We start from the raw sequence: 23,388 nt of genomic DNA, 5'->3' as shown, positions 1-23,388 counted from the left end.
TCCTGAGGATTGCCAGTACAACTTCACTCTATCGAGAGACTTATATCCTCTCTGCATACATAACCCTGTGAGAAAAGAGTAGCTCCTGCTTTGCGTCCTCCTAATTATAAAGAGCAAAGTCTGTTATTAAGTTAAAGCATGGAAGTAATGAGCTGTTTTCCTTCCTTTACGAAGAAGAGTTCGTTACGACTGCTGATTTATTGAATTATAAAGTTTACCCAACATTTTGGAAGAAAAACATGAACATACACGAAAGATTTAATAATATTCGTGCATTTTTTTGCATTATTTCTGTTAACAAAGCATCAGAAGAAAAGAAAGATATATTAAATACATGAATTCATTTATTTGAGGCGCGTTACCCTTGCAGAGACGATTTGTAATAACTGGCGCATATATCACGACACAAATTTAATTAAACGCGCCGTTGGTATTCATTTCACGCGCCTAATTTATGTGTGAATAACTACGCTATTCAGTACCGAGATTTCGCGACGATCCGAGCTCGCCACGTATTTATCTCTGTTCATTACCACCACAATAATAGCTGCCATAGATATTTCGAATCTTTTAATTTTAATGTTACGCTTTTACAAACAAGAGCTTACTTTAATGAGAAAAGATAATTGTTCTGTTTTGTAAATTTCTTTTTGTTTAATTTACAACGTAAACAATTTTTTCTACAAAAGTAGCCATTGCTATTAAACATTATATACAAATTAAAAATATATAATATGCAAAGCGCGACAGATTGGCAATCTTTTTTATAATAAAAATTTTAGAAGGCAATTTAAGTAAAAATTATGGAATTTCTAATCAAATTTATAATCAAGATTAAAACGGATATTTTAAAATTTTTTTTTAAATTGTGAAATTTTCCTTAAATTTTTTAAATATTTGTGTATATTATATAATTATCGATTAGATATTTATCCGTTACGAACATATTAATAATGACTCGTTATACACTACGCGTTCGACTTCCGTCTATCGTACGTTTATATTAACCTCGCCACGAATGTCAGTGTAATAAAGAACGTTTATGATCGCATAAATTACGATCTGTTGCGTTGAATTCCACAACTTACGACATGACAATGGTGACAATACTGTCATGTGCACCTCATTCTATAGATGGCAACGGGCCGACAAAGTCGTTAAATGTTAATCTCTCTCTTTATATCCTGCCAACGCACCACACTCGTTGTATAGTATTCACCGAGAGTGTTTTATATAAAACATCAGCGCCGACATCTAGACTGTTTTATTTTACGACATGAGTACGTCTGGAGCACTCCTCCATTATCTTCACCTCGCGTAAAATCTTTTTCCATTTATAAAAATGCGTACGAGTAGGATGAGGATGCTCACGTGATTTCCCACATTTTGCAAATATACCGAACACTCGCCGGGTAGATCTTTTCACTGGTCCCACTCATCGAGTTCGTACTGCCATAATAACTTTCCTTATTTACAAGTCCTTATTTACGACGTGTAACCATTAATATGCAAAAGCGGTACTCAACGAGTTCATTCATTTCATCATTCCTTCCCCTGTCGCTCGTTCTCCTTTTCCCTTTCTTCATTGACGGTAGATATTTTATCTTTACCATTCTTGTTCAAGCATACCTTGGGAGATATTCATGTGAAATATATCCGCTGGCTTTTCTCTTTCATTTTTAAACAATGAAACGTTTTGTTCAAACGTGCACCATTTTTACAAGAAATGATATTTTTTAATTTCCGTATGTACTTCCCGAGCTAATCTTATATAAAACTAAACTATATTCCAATAAAAAATTGTCAAAATTAGGGGGCGCTAGAGTGGCGTTACCCCTTAATCACCACGGATATAAAATTAAAAATAAAATCACTCACCACCCAGATCTGCAAAAAAGATCTCACGAAGAGCTAGGAATTCTTCCTCGGGAAGTATGTCCACTATTCCGAAGCAGTCATTCTCGGGCCAGATTTCTCTGTAACATATATTCCTATTTTTAATATCCGTGAAGTATAATGATATTAATGATATATATAGTAATATTAATGATTATAACATAAGAAAAGCCTAGCAACAGCAACTTAATAGTATAATAATGTTACGCCATCGTAAGCAAAGAGCAATATAACATTCTCATATATACAACTTATTACAAACTACACAAAACTCATATTTCATAAGGCTGCAAAGTTTAATATATTATATACCAAATATTCTATTATTTATAGTTAAATCTTTTTGTTGTGCTTTTATGGAAAAAACTACTATAGTTGTGAAAAAACACACAAAACTATAACAATTACTGCAATATTTACTGTAGTTTCATGTATTTTTTTCGCAACTACCTTAATCTTTCTATAGTATTTTTCCGCAAGAGTGGACCGTGCGAGATAAGAAATTAGCTATTTTGCAATATCGTATTCATAAAAAACTTACAAAAAAAACGTAAATTTTTAAAAACTAAATTACAATTTTCAACTGCGTAAAATCAAGCAAAATTTTTTGTAAAACAATATTTCAAGTTATAATACTCTTCTTAAATTACGATATCATCGGGAGTTTCAATGAATCATATAAAATTGATTTCTAATCATATAATTAACGTATGAAATAATAAGTTCATGCTATGTTAATAAGATCGATGTGATTAAATAAAACAAGTTTATTATCTCAAGTTATACTAAGAAAAATTCGGTAGAGTGCAGTGCAGCGACGCGATGAGAAGTCCGAGTGGCAAACTCAATGAGTCTCGTAGAAGGTTCCTTTGAGCATGAGAGCCTTACCACGATCTACACCAACATCGGACTCCTTGCGTCAAGTGCTCACACCCAGCCCTCATTCTTCGTCGACCCACCTACCTACCTACGCTACCGTTGATACTGACACACATGCATCTCCTTTACAAAGTATCTGTGTATCTTAGGGTCACAAAGCGAAAAGTGCCACCGCTGCCGTTAGACGAAGAAATAAGTAAGAGGGAAGAAAGACTTTCGAAGATGAGAATAGCAAAAAAGTAAGCTTCAATTTACATATTTAAATTTCGTCCAATTTATCGTTAACATTTATCACGATGTACGTTCGCGATTCAAAACTTTTTTGCAAAAAGCAACCACAAAGTTTGCAAAATTTAATTATATGACTTCATATATTTAAAAAAAATTAATAATTAATAAAAAACTTTATTTTATGTATAAAAGATTATTTAACTTTACTTATTCGTATATGATTTTCTTAGTACTTATTTCCGATCCCTCATAATTTACAAGTTATTGGCCCCTCAACACACTTTTGTTTAAAAAAATTTACATTTAAGATAGATGAAAGCTGGCTTAGTTGGGTCTGAGACACCCTATATACTTTATGAGAATTCAGAAAAAAGAGAACAGATGGTCATGTGCGAACGTGACTAGGAAGCAAAGGTAAAGTCACGTCTTCAGGAACGCCCCGAAGAAAGGTGTAGCTAATGGTAGAACACTTTTAACCTTACATTACATGACGGGATGGATCTCAAACATCACTTCATTCGTTTTAAATGTTTTAAAAATATCTGCTACAGTTGTAATCATTTATAAAAAGATAAAATAGCTTTAAAAAAAATATACACATAAAAAAAAGAACTTTGCGTTGCCATGTAAATTCAAACTTGTTTTTTACATAAAATTTTATTTTAATAACTGAAAATTGTTTTCTTGTCAGATTTTTGCGGTAAATTATCAAAATTATTACTCAATTTCAATTTAAAAAAACAAAAATACATCAAATCACGTATATATAATTACATTTTGAGATTTTTTTAACTTGTCATATTTGTGAAGATAATCTTTAATTCATAAACTACAAAAATTTACAGCTAAAAGAAATGACGATTTAATTCTGATTTTATGGACGATTAAGCATAATATTCGCATAATATTCAAACCAAAGAAAAAGAAGGAATCGTAAAGTATAAAGAGTATAAAGGGTATAATAAAAATTATAATAATATAAGATGGACTTCTTTATCATTGCTTTTGCAATGTAATCATAGCTTTTAGCCGTAAAAATAACAATGGCGATAAAAATCTTTTCTTCTTCCTTTCATTGTCACAGCACCGCGCGATTGATAATGAAAATCGCTCCCTACTTTACTCGGTTCTAATAGCGCCGGAGTCGCATTAAAATCCGGAGAATTGGATTTGGTCACTTGACATGAAATCGCACTTAGTTGCAATTGTACCATATAAAAGCGAAGCGTATGGACGGTTCTAACGCGGATACGTATGCACATAGAACGTATGTTTCGTTTTATGCGTATACACGCGGCACATCCGTACGTCCTACAATATACAACTCGAACTGAAATCAAGTCCGGTGACATGATCCATCCACGTTTACACGCGAGCAGACACGTAATCCATGCAATATACGTTAGATGAGTTACTGTAGCGTGTATAAAACATCAAAAACCAAGTTAAAATCTGTGACAACAATCATTATAAAGTGTCGAATATGTAGCCGCGATATTTTCATTATAGAGTTCTATTAAATATATTATTAAATTAAACGAAGCCTTTGTGTATAATAATAAAAACTTCAATCCTCAGCTAATCTACTTGAAATTAAAGAAATTATTTTCTTGTTACTGATTTGCATCATCAAAATTTAATTTATAAAAAGATGTTTATTCTTAACCTCGGTATTCTCATATCTGCCATTTGGATAAGAAATCTAGTCTTCCGTACGCTAGTCGCGATTCGCGCTGTATAGCGCGTTTTAGGTTCGCGGGTCAAGAGAGCCTGGTCCACTTTCGAAAGCTTTCCGAAATTCTCTCCGCTGAAGATGAATCCAATAAGCCGACGCAAGGGAGAGAAAGTAAAAGAAGGGTACTGTCCCCGAAGCGAAAGAAGTGGCTCGTACGACGCTACTGCTGGCTGCTGGCTGCCTGAATAGAAATTCAGCAGCATACAATCCCCATTATCCCTCGATTTGAAGTTCCGCGACAATGGAATCTCTCAGACGCGCCGTGCCCGTCGTCGTCGTCGTCGTCGTCGTCGTCCCCCGACTCAGCGTTCCGACATACAAGCCGATACCGCTTTGCCAGACATGAAATAGATAATTTCGACACGTCCATTTTCATGCTTGGCAAAGACTCAAAATGATGAATCAGCCTTTGGACTCGGATATTAAATTGTCACACAGAAAGACTCTTCAATATATATTGACACTGTCATACTTTTAGGAATTTCTCTTTAAAAATTGCAGATATTTTTTTTTTCTATTGTCCTGGTTGTACGCAAGAAGATAAAGTTATCCTAAAAATAAGTACTTCCAATGTTCTTGAATAAACTAGATTTTGCTTCTACGTATATATTAATCACAATATCCTAAAATACATAGAGAAGAGAAATTTCAAACTGGCGCTTCGCAAACAATGTAATCATTACTGCACTGCGAATTATTTAGAAATAAAGAGAAGATGTTAAATCGACGCAGATTTTTTTTCGCCGTAATCATCTTATACGCAATTCTTAAGTTAAAATCACTGTATTGGTAGGAGGGTCACAGACGGTGCAAATGGAAAATTAGAGAACTAAAACCGGTAGCCAGACGACGGAGTATTTGCTAGGCAAACGAAACACGATTACCAGAAGCACTACCCGTAACCGAGAAACGAAGACGTGTACACGAAGAGAATAGAAGGTATTACATTATTTGTCTTACATACCTACGTATTACCGCGCGTATAATGCCTTATTAACAATATTGTCTGCGCCTAGGAGTAATCTATATATACGGCGTAGTCAACAGTCTGCTACTTTTATCCCCTTGTGTGCACAAGGTCGGCATGGTCCTGCAGACTTCCATTGTGTGCCGGCCATAGTAAACATTACCCCCCATAAAATGGACGGTGGAATATTACGTACAATCTCCCGAAGTAGTTCACAGCGATGATACGGCGTAAAGAAAAATCGCGGAAAGGACTATAATTTCATAGCTTTATGATAGAGAAAAGCGGCGACGGTAAAACCGACTTTTATCCCCGCGGTTATATCACGGCACTCCAATCTGATAAAACTAATAAAGTTAAAGATTAATGGTACAGCATCTCGTATCCAGTGTCCTCAGTTGAAACCGGCGTCTTAATGCAACGATGCAACGATGCAACTATTTTTAAATATCACTGACTTGAATGAATTCAGCAAGGTAGTTTCAACTCTCCGATCGTATTTGTCGAATCATTCTGTATAAGAGAAATGACTTAAGACTTAAGACATTCGCTATCTGTATACACGTTTGCGTTTAGCGAAAAGGTGAAAATGAAAATGCTTTGAGACAAGCCGCGTAAATAATCTGTTTACACATCGACAGAGTTTATCAGCAAGGGGTATATCAAATCTTGCGGAAAGCATCGAAGCGGCGACTAAGCCTTAGAGCAAGAAGGGTTGGCGAGGTGGAACGCAGAAACAAGTTGGCGGAGGGACATGACTCATAGGCACATTTAGAGCTGGAACACTTCAAAGAGTTGGTTGGGTACCGGTTCACCCCGGTGAACCGATGTATACCGACGCGTTACAAGAGCGCGGCAGATCCCTTTCAGATTTAATGTAATGTAAATATCTGCGGCAGTGCAAACGCTTGGCTTTTCGCCAGTTAATTGGCCGTGTGTCTGGTCGGTGCACAAAGCCGAAAAAATCTCAAACAGCTCAATAAGCGTAATTAATATATTACGATCAAGCTTAATGAAAAATCGCGAGACGGTAAGTTTTACTCGTTTTTTTGCCGACGTTTATAAAAAATTAATTTTTTAAATGGAAATAATGACGATGATAAAATCGCGAATTTTGTCTGATAAGTATAATTATGTATCATGTATGATTACATATATAAATACTATATGAATAGAATAGAGAATAAATCAACCGATAACTTTGTTATATGTATGTGTTGAAAATTATATTATTATTTATCACGTGAGGGGATTATGTTATTATTTATATCACTTCGTACATACCATATACGCTTTAGCACAAAGAATCAAAAATTCATTTATCAAATTTACGTGAATAAATTCCACGGTCTTACTGACCCTCTAACCCTAACGTAATGAACACCTTTGTTTGGCAAAACAAAGCCCGCACAACTCCCGTAATTAATTGACTTACCTCAAAATTGCCTTTTGTTATTGAAAAATATTAAATTTCATTATAAAAATATAAGCATTGCAAATATATAGAGAAGGCAGAGCTATCTTTTTATTAATTTTATGTTAAAAAATAGTGTGAATTAAAAATTAAACGCTGCGAAATTCCAAACCATCGGACACAAGAAACAAGAACTATCTTTTATCGTGACCGAATCGATTTGCATGATAATTTACATATTTATCGCCCGGTACATTAAATTACGATATTATATAAGCGAGAAATTATACAAAAAGTTTTATTACAAGCTATAATTTCTCGCATATATTTCAGTTAGTAACAGTAAAGTAACAAAAAAATTACAACCTAAAACCTAACCACTCATTTGTCGCATTGCACGAGGACGGTTTAAATGCAAAACTGATTCTCAAAATAAACAACAACGTTGCCATAGCTCGAGTACAACGAGTTTCATGGTAACAAGTTACTTTCCATGAATCGCTTCTCAAAATAAACAAATTTCTTACCTTGCTGCACGTAGAAGACCAACTGCCTGTTCCAAATTCCTCTGTCGCATTAATTTCTGAATTCTCTTCATGGCGTCTGTTCTACAAATCAAGACAAAAAAAACCGTAAAACATAAAGATATACGTTATATCATTTCTCAACAAACATTAATAATAAATAGTAAATATTATTCTGCTTAACCATCACAATGCTAACACATACTTTTGATCGTCGATAGGCGTGTCTAAGGTTGCATCAAACGGCACCACTACAGGTATAACAGCATCGCGCATAACGGCAGATAATTCGGGACTGACAATGTCCCAACGTTCCTCCAAAGTAGGAGCCGCAGGAGTTACGTTTTTCTCAGTAGGTTCTGGTTAAAAAAAATTGAACAATTTTGTGCATATCAAATTTAATTTTATATTACTTTAAATTCTTCAACACAGCCAATACACAAATAAATCTTACTTTTTCCCTTTTTAATCTTTCTTCTCTTTGCCTTTACATTTTGGACTATGAGATGCCGTTGGCCTTTCTGGCAGAAGTGTTCAAGCATTTTTAGAAATATGTGAACAGTCGTTATAAGATCCAGTAAGTACTGCCTGAAAGATAAGCGTATATGTAACTACAATGTTTTAAGCTGAACTTAAATCGGTAAACTTAAACCGCCTTCCTTCCTTCCTGTGACAAGAAATTAATTCAATCCCGCTACTCGCGCATTAATTTGTCAATTTAGTTCCGGCAACGTGCGCTACCGCCATCAAAGCCAAAGTTTGACGGAACCGTCGTCCTGTTTTCGTCAGCGTCCCCGTAACGTCAAAGTATAGTAGCAACGTGGTATTGCGGTATACGTCGCGCCGCCCTTACATTTCCATCGTGGAAATCCGCGCAAAACCCGTCAAACTCGTAGCAAGTTGAACGCCCACTGCCTTTTCCCATTTCGCCGGCCGGAAGGTCGATAAAAGTTGTTTATTCCGCCGAGGATCCGTAGAAGGGAGGAAGAAACCGGGTGGGTGCGAGAGCTACCGAGACCAGCTGCCGAAGAAGAGAAATAGTCGAAAAGGAACGGCATCGGAGCGGAGCCGGAGTGGCTTCCTGGCTGGTCGAATCGATTGATCCGAAAGTGAATCAATCTGTCTGCGGTAGATAAAACTTTCGGTAAAGAGTTCTCTCTTTCTCCTCTCTCCTCTCTCCGCGACGCGGATTCGCCCGGTACAGACGTGTTCGGCGTAGGACGACGCGTCGCATAACTTTTTGCGATACCTGCATCCTGCATTACGTTACTACAGCCTGCTAAAAATTCGCCAAGAATTCGCAAGGGATTCGCGAAGGATTAGCGACTTATTTTGCTGATTTAAAAAGGGATCGACTGACGAAACAAACGATTAATTTATAGAAAGAATAAAAGGCGCGATTGTCTTATCTTTTTCCTCTGATATTTTTTATATATATTAGTCGTTTTCTTTTAAAGTTCTTAAAGCTAATTTATTTATATGTAAGTAATCAAGATGATAAAGTTACACGGCTTATTCTGTGCGCAGTAGTAATTATGACGATAAAATTCTATTCACTCACCGTGACATTTTAGCCTCGTCGAAGCACAAAAGCTGAGAGAGTATCGTTTCCCGATATTCCGGGACATAAAAGATATTGCTTTTAATTATCTTGCTGGATTCCTTAACACCATCATCTGTGCTCTTATCCATTATCATAAGAGTGTTAAAAAACTCCTAAAATACGAGATAGACTTTCGTTACCCCGGTTTCCACGCAGTTACGTACGCGTTTCCGCTCATTATAACGCGCGTCAAACATACGTCTCCCGTAGGTTACGTTACGCCAATCAAATGCGTGGTTTTTTGAAACGCGCGTTTGACGCGCAAATTAACGCGCGGTAAAACACATGCATGGAAACCAGTGGGGGTCTATTCTGCCACTCTTTAACGACAGTTTCGTTATCGTTATATTTGCGTTGCGCAGATATTATATCATGGTAAAAAAGCTGCGCAACGACAATATAACGATAACGAAACTGTCGGGTTAGCTTCTCTCTAAACACTCACACGCAACGTTAATTATCGTTTCGTACAATGTCCTACCTGATATGCTTTTAATGCCAAATGCAATCTACGAGACCAAAGCGGTATCCTCTTTTTGTCAACTAATATCATCTCATAATATTGTTCCATTTGTCTTTGAACTAAATAAAACACTTGTGTGGATATAGTTTCGCTAAATAAAATAAAATAATGCATTTATTAGTAATAATAAAATTTTAAATTCGTGCAAAGTATATAAACTAAAAATAGAATTTTCTATATGTCTAGATTGTAAAAAAAATCGATATTAGTCAAACAATCTATCAGTAAATTTGATCCAACAAAAATGGAGGATCATATGCATTGGTGCATAGCACAGATAACGAATTGTAAACAAAATTCAAACTATATAATATACGTTGTTTAAACGAGAAATGTATAAATGTACAAGATCAATTATACCTAACTTTATAATCTAAAGTAAATTTTTATATTAAAAAAAAAAGCTATTTCTTGGAAAAATAATATTAATATATAGACATCCTGTGGGACAGTGGCGATTTAATAATTTCCATATTTGCAACCGTCATAAAAATTATTCCACGATGTAAAGTTAGATGATTTAGCCTGTACGGACGGACGCTGGAGAATTTTCTTTCTAGACAAGATCCGAAAGAAACCGACGATGCGTAAAACGAGTTCGTAAACTGTCTCGCTTTCTGCTCTCTTTAGGTGAGGTATGCGACAATGTAGACGCTATGAGAAAGTTGAGGCGTAAAGATTTACCTTACATATTTCACTTGAAACTTATAATGTCGATTGAACTCCATGAAGAAACGCAAGGCCCATAGATAAACAGCCGTTTCCCCTGCTTGGCCCTGAGGGTCGTTGATGAAGCAAGATCTGGTGAATTTCATCACGGAATTGTAAACCCCGCTTAGAAATTCTACGCAAAATTCTTTTAGAAAGAGTCGCACGCTGAGGGCAGACGTGCGCTCCTCCTTGGTGTCTTGCAGGCTCACTTTATCTTTGCGTCGCTTCACTCTTTTCTGTTACAAAAGACATGTGCTTTCTATTATTATATTTGTCAAATTTATTCGTATAATTTACGGAACATAATATACGATCGCAGTTATTTCGACATTCCCGGACGTTTTTGAAAGCAATAAAAAGATATCCCTTGCAAAATTTACCTTATTTGTACCGAATTCCAATGCTTCTATCTTTTGGTACGGTTTATGACATATCATTTGATTTTCTCCGGTTGCTTTCATATTCTGCACAACGTAAGTACCGCCAAATCGTGAGTGTCTAATTGAGATCGAATGAAAACAGGATATTAATAATAATTGAACTTATTCATAAAGCGAAATGTATTCTTGAATTTTTCAAGGGTGCGAACCGGTGCGAACGTAATGTATCTTAAAATACAATATACGATATTGGGAGAACGATATGTGCATGTACGTTTCGGGCAAAGATTGGATTTCTTATTTAATTCTCGCGTTTCCTTTCCCTTCGTTCCTACGCGTGAATTGAGAAGTGAAAATAACGTGACCCTCCGCTACTAAAAAAAGAATTGATTATTCAAATCCAATTTCAGCCATGAGCCCCGAAGATTCAATCAATAGAATAGAAGGCAGCTGTCAACAGCAGATAGTTTCCTAAACGATGAAGACGCGCACCCTACTTTCTCCTACTTTTTTCTCACGAGAAAAGCTCGCTTCCATCTGTCTCCTCGAAATATTTTTAAACAAATAACTAACTTCTCAAAAAGTTTATTTATCGAAGCGTATGAGAAGTATTTTCCCAAATAAACGTCAGATAACTTTTAATTTACATTTAGCTACATGGAAACATTGCAACTTTTAAGAGTAATAATTTCCAATAGTAGAATTCTTATAATTCCTATATAAAAGTAACGTAGAAATAATAAATGGAAATAAATAAAATAAAAATAATAAAAATAATGTGGAGAGCACGTACACGGCGCAGCTATCCAATTTTGTTCCTATGTTTACTATTGCTATCAAAAAGAGATCTGTGTTCGTGACACAGCTAGGCGCTGCTTTATCGTTTTCCGATCAAATTATCTTTCCATCGATCGATAGAGAACACGCGGAAGGCGGAGGGATCTTTTCACCGCACATCCAGTCCCTTTCAACTCGTAAAAAGCCTTTCGCAAAGACGTGGATGCGCGCATCCCCGGGCTTCTGGAACGCGCTCGTTACAAGAATACGGCTCGCTTCTCTCCAACAAGTGGATAAAAGCTTCTATTCATACTACGGCTGGTCCTACCTTAAAAACTAGGTCATATTCATTATACGCATATCGCATCGCGAACACACCGCGGTAACTCCCAAAGGCATCCGTCAAGTAGCAATCGGCACCTTTTAGTCATCCCACTTTTACAATCACGGGCTTTTAGCTGTGGCCGCTCATTAAAGCGGTAATTACGCGGTAGCTACCCACGGTTAAATCCATTCTCCCGTGTATCGCGGTAAAAAACGTACGGATAATACAGCTAACGTATGAATAAAACTGAATTAATACACAGATACTGATACAGCACGTTTCGTTGTACCAGATAGTACCAGATAGATAAGTCAAATTAAGCACAAAGAGCGATTTTAATTTTTAATTCGGAAATCATTGATTTCGGGCGAATCTTTTTCGAGCGACCGAATTTTCAAGCAAATACGCGCATTTCCTATAAACGCTATTAATTTTAAACAATCGTATTTTAAATTTTATATCATACAAAGATATTATTTTAAATTCGTTGGAAAAATTAATTTATACAATGTTTGTTCCTCTCGATTTTTAAAAAATATAATATATATAGCTGTAGCACATAAGACGAATAAATGTAATTTGTCTTTATCGTTATTTTATAGATAGTATACAAAGTATCCCGGAATTCGCGCACTCGAGAATACACGATACGATTTTCTGTGCTAGATATCATGTACAGTTATTCTAAAATTTTTAGAGAAAAAGTAAAATTGTCTACACGCGCGCACCGCCCCTGATTCATGCAAAACTTAAAGCACAGTTAGCTTTAAATTGCTCTCATTTAAAAACTACTGCTCGGACTCGGACGCAATTTTGCCAGTGGAAAAAAACGTTCCTTCTGGCACAAAAAAAATCGCAATGTACATATCATGTGTGCGAATTTTGGGACATTCAATTATTTGCACTTTTTCATCAATAAATTAATAAACTTTTCTTATTAATAAATAACAATACATATATAGATTTACCTCGATCCAGCGTATTTTTTTACTTTGTCCATTTTTTCGCGCAGTTCTTTTTGTCGCAGGGCTACGAGGCTAGCCTCGTCATTTTCCCTTTCAGCGGTACTACGTTGCAACCCAGATGCAGCCAATAAGCTTGCATTTTGCTCACGTAACATTAAAGATATAATCTAGTATAAAAAAATAAGACTGTTATTTACGAGTAACAAACAAGTTCTTAATGACAGTATTATTTTATATATATAAATGTAAAAATATAAAAAATAAATAACTGTAACTAGTACGCTTTGCATACCTCTAAAATTTGCATGTGATATTGCTGTTCCTTATTGTTACTGACAATAAACAACAAAATGTCCACTATCCCTGAAGCATGAAATGCAAATAATATCTATAAAAAGAAATTCCACCTGTCACTCAAAATAATATTCGACATAATTAAAAAAATTTTTTTTCACGTTATCTTAATGTTAACGTAGCAATTTACCTCATCGTGAACAGTAGCATCGTTATCAGCTCTTTTATCATTATCATTAGGTGGCACTTGCAGTACATTTCTAATAAAAACAAGTATTCTTTCAATTGTCAACTCATTTTCTTCCCCTCTTTCTGTACTATCCTATAAAATAAAAATTATCTTACAATCTGTAAACTATCAATCGCAAGGACATGAAGAACATAAAGAACTTACAATGTTAAGTAGATTCCCCAAACGGCCAGCTACCGCTATCCACACGTTCTCATCGGTTAACGCTGCCTTATACTCTTGTAAATATGAAACAATTTGTTGATACAAACTATACGTCGTCTTCTCAGTTGGTATTTGTTCATTGTAAATTACAAACGCAGAGCTTGTCAAATTAATAAGTAATCTATTAGAGAAAAACAGATAAATGATACGTAAGTGTATCCTTACATCAAGTATGTGAGTCATAATGTTCCATACAATTCAATATATTCAACTCTACTCGCACAGTGACACATACCGCAATAAGACATCCCAAAGTTCGATATTCTCAACATGATGTACAAGAATCTTCACAAGATCCGTCTGGAGTAATCTCGTTTGCCCAAGAAAGCGTCTTATAGTGTGTGTATCGTCATCTCTCTTAAGATATCTAATGAGATCCTTTACAACATCTATCAAGAAATTGATTGCACCGTAAAATATTATTCTACTCTATTTAAATATATTAACTTTAAAATAAAATCAAGCTAAATCTTCACCTAAGCAATTTTTGTCCAAGTGATAGGTAGTCCCATCAAAATATCCAATCACAGCGCAAGTGGCGGTGAGTTCAGCCGAGAGATAATCTGCCATGCTTAAACAATTTGCACCACGAAATTTTCAGCGTGCAATATTTATTTCTCAGACTGTCAATGACTTTTATATACACGACTGCAGTTGACTACTGAATAATGGCGCACATCCGTTTCGCTTTTAATTTCGTTAGCCCCCTGTTAAAAATAACAAAGTCCAATATAAATATGCAGAAATATAAACAAAGATTCGTTTAAATTTATGTTCTCAACTTTACTACGTTTACGCGAGCGTTACTTCTGTAGTAAATTACGATAATTCACTCGTTTACGCGGAGTAAATTATCGTTACTACAAAATCCCGTTTACGCAAAGGAATTATCGTAAATTACTACAGAACGCTCGCGTAAACGTACGTAGTATTTGTCTCATAACTTGTCTCGGAAATTAATACAAAAATCGTAACTGATTCCGTCAAACACACACTATTTTAACAACATTATTCGACAAAAAGACACGCCGACAACAGCCAAGTATCTTTCTGCCAGAGTTAGCGAGATGATTTCTACTTCGAACACTCACCGAAAAATCAGCTTAACAACGACACTTTGCGAAATATCCAACACCGGCGACGACGACGACGGTCCCGCACTACATCGCGTTCGAGGTTCGAGGTTATGTCTCACGCCGGAGAAGAGAAGGTATGTCGCGCGCGTGAATCAAGCACTCCGCACTTCTCGCAACGAGACGCACGCTCGAAACGACCGGTACGAGACGCGTGACGAAAGGCGTTAAGCTGTCACTGACTTTCGCGCTTCTCCGAGAAAACCGAAACAATGGTACGCGCGTACCGTCGTACCGTCAAACGCAACAGGTGAGAAAAGCGCGCGAACCCGCGAACTCGGCATTCCGGGCATTTCGGCAAAGGCAAACCGAGCTCCGAGCGGACTTGGCCGGGCGGTCGGCCGCGCTCGGCTCTCTCCGCCGCGGTTCGGTTCAGACCGGTCTCGGCGCGGCGGCGCGGCGGTTCGCGGGCTTGCACTTTGCACTAGCAACTAGCACTTGCACTTGCACTGCTTGCAGTCGAACGATGCGGCGAAGCGTTTGGAGCCTTCGGAGGTATTCGAAGGTAAATCATGGTTTGTCTCGTTGCTCGGCATATCATTTTGTCGCTTTTCGCGATTGAAACAAGGCAGGCATAATGTACGATTGGCGCGAGGTAGGAGAAGAAGCAGATATGCTCGAAAACGCGTGAAACATGCACGACGCGCCGCGGTACGTTACAATCGTTTTTTTTTCTTAACGTCGCAAAATGGCGCGCAATCCGGAGAATCACTTTGCTTGCTCAATCACTTTGCCGAACATTTCAGATTTGTGCGCCGGAACCAATAACTATTGCATCTCGCGTTCAATATCGCGGAATACGGCGCGTTTGACGTTATTACTTATGAACGATTCAGGAAGGAGAGGTCGATAGATCTCGTCCTCTCGTGAACCGACGAAGATTTTGACGAATTGCGTTTTACGAGCGCAAATAGGAAGAGTCCATTTTTTTTGCCGATTGGCTTCGGGCATTCGGGCAGCGGAGTTTTTTTAAATCTTAGATCGCGATCGAACCGAAAAGATAAACGCAGCGTACAAATTTCGAAAGGGCTATTTCAATTTTCGACGTGACGAACGTACCGTGGCTCATAAAAAGAAGAAAAGAGAAATAACGGAGGCGTCTATTATCGCGCATTTTGTGTTTAGGTTTTTCGATTACGCCACATTCGCGACGCGGAGGGTCATCAGCCCGAGGACGTCCATTATGTCGTCGTAATGCGAAGCAGCGCTTTCGGCGAGCAATCTGCTGATAGACGTCGCCCGCAAAGGAGGAAAATAAAGCCATAAATCCAATTTCGTCGTCCGGCAGGGGCGAGGAGGGACGGCCAGACACAGACCCGCGGCCACCCACACCCCACACCCTTACACATACGTACAGGCGGTCGAGCAAGGAGAGAGAGGCGACCTGCGACGGGCGAGGTCGGATATAGGTATGAGAGATCGAGTAATGCAGAGGGACGATGATGAGGTGCGGACGACACGGTCAGAAAATGACGGGAGAAGAGGGATGATACGATGTGCCGACGCATTTTGATGGTCGCGGCTGCACGGACATTCGACGGCTAATCGATATCGTCGAAGGTATCCGGGTCATCGGGTTATCGGCCAGTCGTCCGCACCTGTCCGCTTATTTCGTCAGCGCCGCGTCAGTGTGTTCTATGACAGCACGCTCCATACGTTTTGCGCTTTGTGACGCGCACGCGACGATTTTTGCGCCCGGGACGCTCGGAAAATTGGCCCGAGCGCAGTCGGCCGACGGCCACTGCTCTTTTCGAATCGATTCGTCCGCGTATATAGCTAACACGCGCGTCGACACGCTGCGCGATTTCATATTTTTTCCTCTTTCTCGTTGTCTGCCGCGCGGGCAACGGACTCCACTCCACGGCGAAAGCGATATCTAATTCACGTGTAATAATATCTAATGTGAAAGAAACACGAGAATCATATGAGTTAAAGGTAAACGTACGGTATACGGTATACCCTTACACAAAATATTCCGCGACGTGAATTTTTCTCTCGGTCGGTCGATCGGTATATCGCGTATAAAAAAAAAATAACTGACATGCGACCGCTTCGTTTGAACGCTTTTGCTCGCAATTATGTGCACATGGGATTATTTATATTTGTAAAACCCTGGTGGTCGTAATATGATTAAATTAATTAAACCGAGAATTAAATAATACTGAGATTTATTATTAATTACTTATTTGTATCTTCTCTCTCCCTTTTTCGAGCTCTTTTTTGAGCTGGGAGAGCCCAAAAATTAGCAAAATACGTTGAAATAGCAAGAAAATAAATATAATGTGACGTGATTTTATAATCAGCTCCCTTTGAAGTTGGAGAATACAATCGGGAATAACTGACGTGTTTTGCGGTTCGCCGTGTAAACAGGGATGTTTGATCGCCAAGCCCTTTCGATTTTTGATGGAGTTATATTAATGCTCGGCGAATTCAAAAATTTCAAGTCGGATACACATTTATCGCAAAAATTACGTGCGCGCCGGCAACGGACAAACCGCTTTTATATGCGTCACGCTAATGAGCGATAACGGCGATAGCGCGATGGTTTACGAATGAAACACAAAATCGAGCCATTTATTGTTTGTCAAGAGCATTGTTTCAACGGTAAACACAATTGCTTATTTCAGCTATACTATAGCGAATGATTTCTCATTAAAGGAAACAACGGATGTTGGATTATAGATTTCGATTGTACGATCTAAATTTATTGCACGTTAAAATAAACGCTCGATGCATCGAAAAAATTGCAAATTGAATTGTATCAAGAATTGTTGTTCCTGTGAAAATTTGATACAAATTTTTTCTCGCTATAAAAAATTTACGTCATATTTTGTCGATATTATTTATGGCAGATCCATTATTCAACCGTTATTCAACCATTATACCAAATAGAATGGAAAATGTATGTTAACAATGGAGAAATAATCAATTTGGGACTAGAATTAATTAAACCTGTTTCTTTTGTAATGGTTGTTTACATATAGCGCACGTGGATCAAGAATTTCCCTTTTGCGGAATATTTTTAAAAAATTATTTTCGATTTTTTATGAAAAATACGTAACGCGAAAATATTATAAAGGGATGGCTTTTTCATAGGCACCGCCGCGCGTACCAATAATATTCGTCGTGTGCTGGCAATTGTGAAATTGTTGATGATTTATACTACTGCCTATATTATAAAACATGGTGCGGCTATGGTAATAATTAAATAAAATCGTAAAATAAATTATATTTCCTGCAACCGCGTACGTGTACGGAGTACATATACGTATTAGTTTAGCCGCGAGACGAAAATATCTCGCGTTCAATAGTTGGGAATTTCATATGTTTCCGCGATATTTTTTATTTAATAAATAATATTTTAATTTAGATGTATTGTTTTTCAAACAAGACCAGTCTCTTCCGAATGGGAAAGAGAGAAATAGTAAAATTTTTCAATCTTTTCTAAAGCGAATAAACGAGATGTGAAAATGAAATATACGCGCAATCTTCTCCGGGATGCAGGATGGAAGAATACGTCAGCGTGCGTGCTTCAGGGTTAACGCGGGAATATAGCCTGTTCCGTCATGGATTCAATTAGAACGTACTAACGGCAGAGGTTAATGCAAAATTAATCAGACCCTATGCTCTTTAGACGGGTATAACGGGACGATAGTTTCGCTTCTAATTTACGGCAAATTTCACGGGTTACTTCATACTTCGATACGGAAAACTGTAAGTCTGTCGGGCTCACGAAGTTGGCAGCTAAATGTCGTGTGCGTAATCTACTTGTTAACTAGTTAATTCAGTTAAGTTTTGTAAGTTCTGTCGCGCGTAAACATAACTGGCGGACGAGGCGAGTTTGAAGCGGCAGATTTAGTCAAGCCGAAATAAAGCGATTGCGTTCCGCGCTATAAATTACGATCTCGAGTACTCCTTGCGATTTCCTAAAAGGCAAACTCGAGAGAGTTTGTTGCACCGGCCGTCTTTGAAACAGTTCTTGATACAATGGGTCACTCCGTGAAAATTCCAGCGAAAGCGCATTTACACCATTGATTTTTTTGCGCAAGAGAATTAATTATTTTTCGTTTAATTTAAACAGAAATCGCTGCAGTTCGCACGTGAACCGCGTCGTGAGTGCGCCTACGGAGATGCATCAACGGATCAACGGAGAAGGACCTGGGGAGATCGAGGAGAGGAGGAGGAGGCCTGGGAGGCATCGAGCGACGACGGAGCAACCGTGGGGTGAGTAATTGTTATTCGTTTATTATATTTTCCTCCTCTGTGGCGGATTCCGTCACTTTCTCAAGCGCCACTTGATTCGCCTATTATACGTGTGATACTCATTGTCAGTACTCGTTCGAGGTTTAACGCGATAAAATTAATTACTTCAAGTATTAATTATTTCGCACACTGTTTTAATGTAAAAATATATTTATATGTTACAGATCAACGCAGGGTTACAACTTACAACTCCGCTGTTGCGCATCGACCGGTAAGTTATTTTTTCATTTCAATGTCGCATGTCAAGGCAATGGATTAGTAGAATCTTTAGACATCACTGCCTTATACTCTTATGTTTTTGTCACTTTGCATAGAGAAAGAGAGAATATTCGAACTAACAAAACAGACAAAATTAAAAATAAGAAAATTTGAAAATCGTACACGGAATGTCCTATGTATACCGTAAATTGGGAATCCTGTTGTACATTAGAGAGAGAGAGAGAGAGAGAGAGAGAGAGAGAGAGAGAGATATTTGTTATATTTTAAATAATATATTAAATCATTGTTAAATGCAGCATAGCAAGCATAGTAATTTAACGTATTAGAATAAATAACAACAGTCTTTATTTAAACGTTATATTGTCACAAATTTGTGATGAGAAGTAGACGTGTCTATTACGCTGAATAATTGGGAAATCGTATGGCGAAAAATCTTATTTGCCTACCAATCAATTTGGTGCTACTCGACACTTATATCATGCTAAATATGACTTTCAATTAAGGTTTCCAATTATTAATGAAACTTTTAATTAAAGGGATTTATTCCGGAAATCGGCTTAAAAGCAGTCGGGTGTGTGAATCAAATCGTCGCGGACAAACGGATTAAACGGTAGAAATTAAATTCTTGATTATTTGATTTTTCTACTTTCTATACGAAGCAGACGAATCATCTTTATCAATAATTATTTCCGTTCGTTAGAGGCAGTATACGATGCTAATGCATGCATACCTACAATACTTTTGTGTGACGTTGCTCTTTGGCAAGATATGACAAGGGTAATTGCTGCATAATTTATGGTAATGTACAGGATTCCCAATTTACGGTATACGTAGGACATTCCGTATTTAGATTTTAACTCTGTATTAACTCTGTACGATTTTCAAATTTTCTTATTTTTAATTCTGTCTGTTTTGTTAGTTCGGATACTATAAAAACTTGTCGCTCTCCTTCCGGGATTTTATTTTTTTGTTTAGTTTTGTTTATATATCATTAGTTTATCGCTCATGAAAAGTCGCCGAGAACAAGATTGATTTTTCCTGCGATAAATTCGCAATGTTCGGTTCGTGAGCCGTTGGCACGAGATGACCGGCCGCAGAGCCATACGTTTTAATTTTCATACAGAATCACGCAGGCGACAAATCTCCACCAGCACTCTCTTTCGCGCGGCGCTTACGCTTATTAAAAAACTGCGCGATCTCTCCCCGAACTGCTGGCATGGAGGTACGTGCATCGAAAGCCATTTTTATTTATGTCCTCATCTATATCGCGCGTGCGACACCGCCGCAGACTATGCGTCGCGCGGTCGGCGTTGTATTTTGTCGGTGCCCGGCTCTATTGATTTTCCTCGAGTTTCGTCACGATGTTCCCGACTGAATGAGGTGACTGATTTTCAATGGCTCGCAGCCGCCTGAATGACCGGCGCTCGCTCTCTTAGCGAATTCTACATTAAACTTAAATTCAAACGTCGTCAAACATGCGACTGCGCTCGAAACTCGAGGCTTCTCTCGAGCAATCGCAAAAAAAGACGAGTATTACGCGGACATCCATGTACAATAAGTCCGTTGTACAATAAGTCCGTGCGGTTTTTTATAAGTAAAATTTATAAGTAAAAAACCGCACGGACTTATTGACCAACCTATTAATAGTATTCGCCCCCATTGAAATACCTACATTTTTAACACATAATTATCTTATTGCAACATGATTTATCAAATCCGTCGATGAACATCGACTTGATTAAAATTGATGGATAAGTTTTAATATTTAAAAAGAAATTATATATTGCATTATTACGCCTTAATTTATTATTGTAATAAATATTTTCTATCCGCATTATCCAAATAACGTAAATACACGAGTCTTCGTTATTTATATGATATGTATATATGATATATAAGCCGATTTCTCCGGATCGCATAATGCGCAAATACCTTTCAAGTGTTCACGTACACATATATTCACAAATAATTTGCAGTGTGCGATTTTGCAAATTTTCAAACACGTGATCAACAACAAACAGCTACACCCTAGATAAAAACTTCTGTTAATGTTTCGAGCGATCCGTCATCGAGGGTGCTTTGAGGGTGGCCATATACCCTGTACGAATTTACAACCCTCGACCATTGCTTGCTCATATCAGGGTGAAAACAGATCCAACCCAGACGGAAACAAAACACGATAAACAAATAGCGCGCATGGATGACGACAAAGGGGTTCTTACCCTCTCGAATTAGCCATTCGCTTATTCATCGCGCTCAGTTTCATGATTTTCAATTATATTTTTGCCATTCTATGTACTAGCAAATTTATGTCATTGTTGAATTTACATTCATGTCCACATATTTCTACATATATTCATATCTTGCTTACAGATTTTACCAGACAAAAAATTTTGAGTTTAACAAGATTAAAATCTTTATCTTTATTTTATGAAATTGGTAGAGTGAAGTATAATTACAACGAGCAAATCTGTCGTTAGCACAACGATGCAGAAATTATCGTTTTGCTCCGGGACAAGTTGAAATCTCAATTTACGCGAAGAAATAATTTCAGCAACACCGTGAAACAATTCCGTTGCGTCGCGCATGTCAGAAAGAGATTCGCGAAATAGATTGTCGCTCGATAAATCTCAGTCTCCACGTCTGTCAAGCATCGTGCCTGGCGTGATGTTAATTGCTCGGTCTGAAAGCTAATTTGGCACAAGAGCGCTAAAGCACGAGAGAGCAACGGGTGGTTTCCCCTATTGACGACACAGCTACGCTCGGATTCCCAGCACGAATTCTGTCTTTGCGAGACCGTTGGGTTTCTTGTCGGTTCCAGCATGTCGAGCCGCATCGAATGACTGTCGTCGTGTTTCTTACGTCGCAAATCCCTCTCCGATCTCTTTTCGCGATGACGAGAGACGACGACGTTCTCTTGTGCCTCTCGCCGACAACCGAAACTGAACGGAAAGGATGGTTCGCAAATATTATGATAGCGCGCAAACGCGATGTAATTGCATTAAGGTATCTTTTGATCCGGCCCAACGATGCGTGAACTCTCGTTGCCTGGAACGTTACTTCCGTTAAACAGCGAACCGCGGAATCTGCAATGGTACCGACACCAACCGTGCTTTTATACACGTGCCTCTTTCACCGCGAATTAGATTTCTTTCGACGGAGAAAGAAAAAGAAACGGCCAGTTCGGCAACGTCAATAAGGATTTTGCGATTGAGAAACGAGAAAATAATATCGGTTTTTTTATTTCAATACGCCATGCGGATCATATATTATGACCTTTCCATATTTCTTTTGTTTCAAAGTTACAAATTAGAGCTGCAAATACTTAAAAAAATAGTTATAATATATTAAAGATAATTAGAATGACAATTTGTGTGTGTGAGTACATGATATTTAACATTTCTGTCTCTATTCCATAAAATTAAGAAGATTTAACGTACTAGATTAAAGACGAATAATATAAATTGATATTCTATATCAATTTAATTTACAAATAATCTTAAATTCTTATTTTAATTGTAATTTGTCACGGATAAACTTTCGAAATCTATCAGTGACAGCCTATATGTCAGCTTCGTGTGCTCATCTTATCCGTCAGAGCTCATCTTATTAGTCGATAAAATCGCGCTTGAAAAGAAAAATTTCCAAGAGCGTTCTTGTATCGAAGGCGATAGGAGGATTCTTAGAACCGCTTTATAACCGTTAAATGAAGCGTAACTATTACCCGATGTCGCACCGTGATTATAAATTGTGTTTCTTTGAAGGTTTCACTCAGGCAGACCTAATTCGCAGGATGTACCCACTTTTTCCTAAGCTCGCGCTTCAATTCCGAAGGGATGATAATTCATGATCATGGTTTATTGAATTTTTGAAAAACGACGTATCTCGTAATCTACTCTGTAAATTTTCTATTGTACAGTTTGTATTATCGAACTGCATGATATTACACTCCCGTGTAAAGCGTTTTATGCCTAACAAAACCTAACAAAAGGTAAGCAAGAGGAAAAATCAATGCTTCGCAAAATGATTTATTGTCTATACGTAGGACGCACAAATAATTAAAATCCGAAACTAGATAAAGCCGCTCTTTTTCTG

General features: G+C 37.6%; 1 protein-coding gene and 1 long non-coding RNA gene across 3 annotated transcripts in view; one reads left to right on the top strand and one right to left on the bottom strand.

Moving 5' to 3' along the window:
• Nucleotides 1-15,146, bottom strand: part of Timeout (circadian regulator timeout) — a 102,751-nt gene extending 87,605 nt beyond the window's left edge. Inside the window, exons 1-15 of the mRNA XM_077420429.1 lie at nt 14,770-15,146; nt 14,155-14,385; nt 13,914-14,067; nt 13,619-13,799; nt 13,415-13,546; nt 13,223-13,318; nt 12,934-13,097; nt 10,864-10,981; nt 10,457-10,719; nt 9,731-9,863; nt 9,208-9,362; nt 8,101-8,234; nt 7,852-8,005; nt 7,650-7,730; nt 1,879-1,976 (exon numbers count right to left, since the gene is read on the bottom strand). Of these exons, the coding sequence (XP_077276555.1) occupies nt 1,879-1,976; nt 7,650-7,730; nt 7,852-8,005; nt 8,101-8,234; nt 9,208-9,362; nt 9,731-9,863; nt 10,457-10,719; nt 10,864-10,981; nt 12,934-13,097; nt 13,223-13,318; nt 13,415-13,546; nt 13,619-13,799; nt 13,914-14,067; nt 14,155-14,248 (1,957 nt within the window). The 5' untranslated portion in view covers nt 14,249-14,385; nt 14,770-15,146. The remainder of the gene's footprint in view (nt 1-1,878; nt 1,977-7,649; nt 7,731-7,851; nt 8,006-8,100; nt 8,235-9,207; nt 9,363-9,730; nt 9,864-10,456; nt 10,720-10,863; nt 10,982-12,933; nt 13,098-13,222; nt 13,319-13,414; nt 13,547-13,618; nt 13,800-13,913; nt 14,068-14,154; nt 14,386-14,769) is intronic.
• Nucleotides 15,147-15,256: 110 nt separating this feature from the next.
• LOC143905202 (uncharacterized) overlaps nt 15,257-23,388 on the top strand; it is a 202,504-nt gene continuing 194,372 nt past the window's right edge. The window contains exons 1-4 of one of the 2 annotated variants that reach the window (XR_013259140.1): nt 15,257-15,316; nt 15,937-16,220; nt 18,893-19,035; nt 19,239-19,285. This is a non-coding gene — a long non-coding RNA (uncharacterized LOC143905202). Of the gene's footprint in view, nt 15,317-15,936; nt 16,221-16,587; nt 16,747-18,892; nt 19,036-19,238; nt 19,286-23,388 lie in introns of those variants that run through there. The other variant, XR_013259141.1, reaches the window with a different exon arrangement.

Source organism: Temnothorax americanus, unplaced genomic scaffold (genome assembly GCF_048541705.1).
Source record: "Temnothorax americanus isolate GAGA-0224 unplaced genomic scaffold, ASM4854170v1 Scaffold6, whole genome shotgun sequence".
In the NCBI taxonomy this organism is placed as follows: Eukaryota; Metazoa; Arthropoda; class Insecta; order Hymenoptera; family Formicidae; genus Temnothorax; species Temnothorax americanus.
This window is presented reverse-complemented; position numbering and strand designations above follow the sequence as displayed.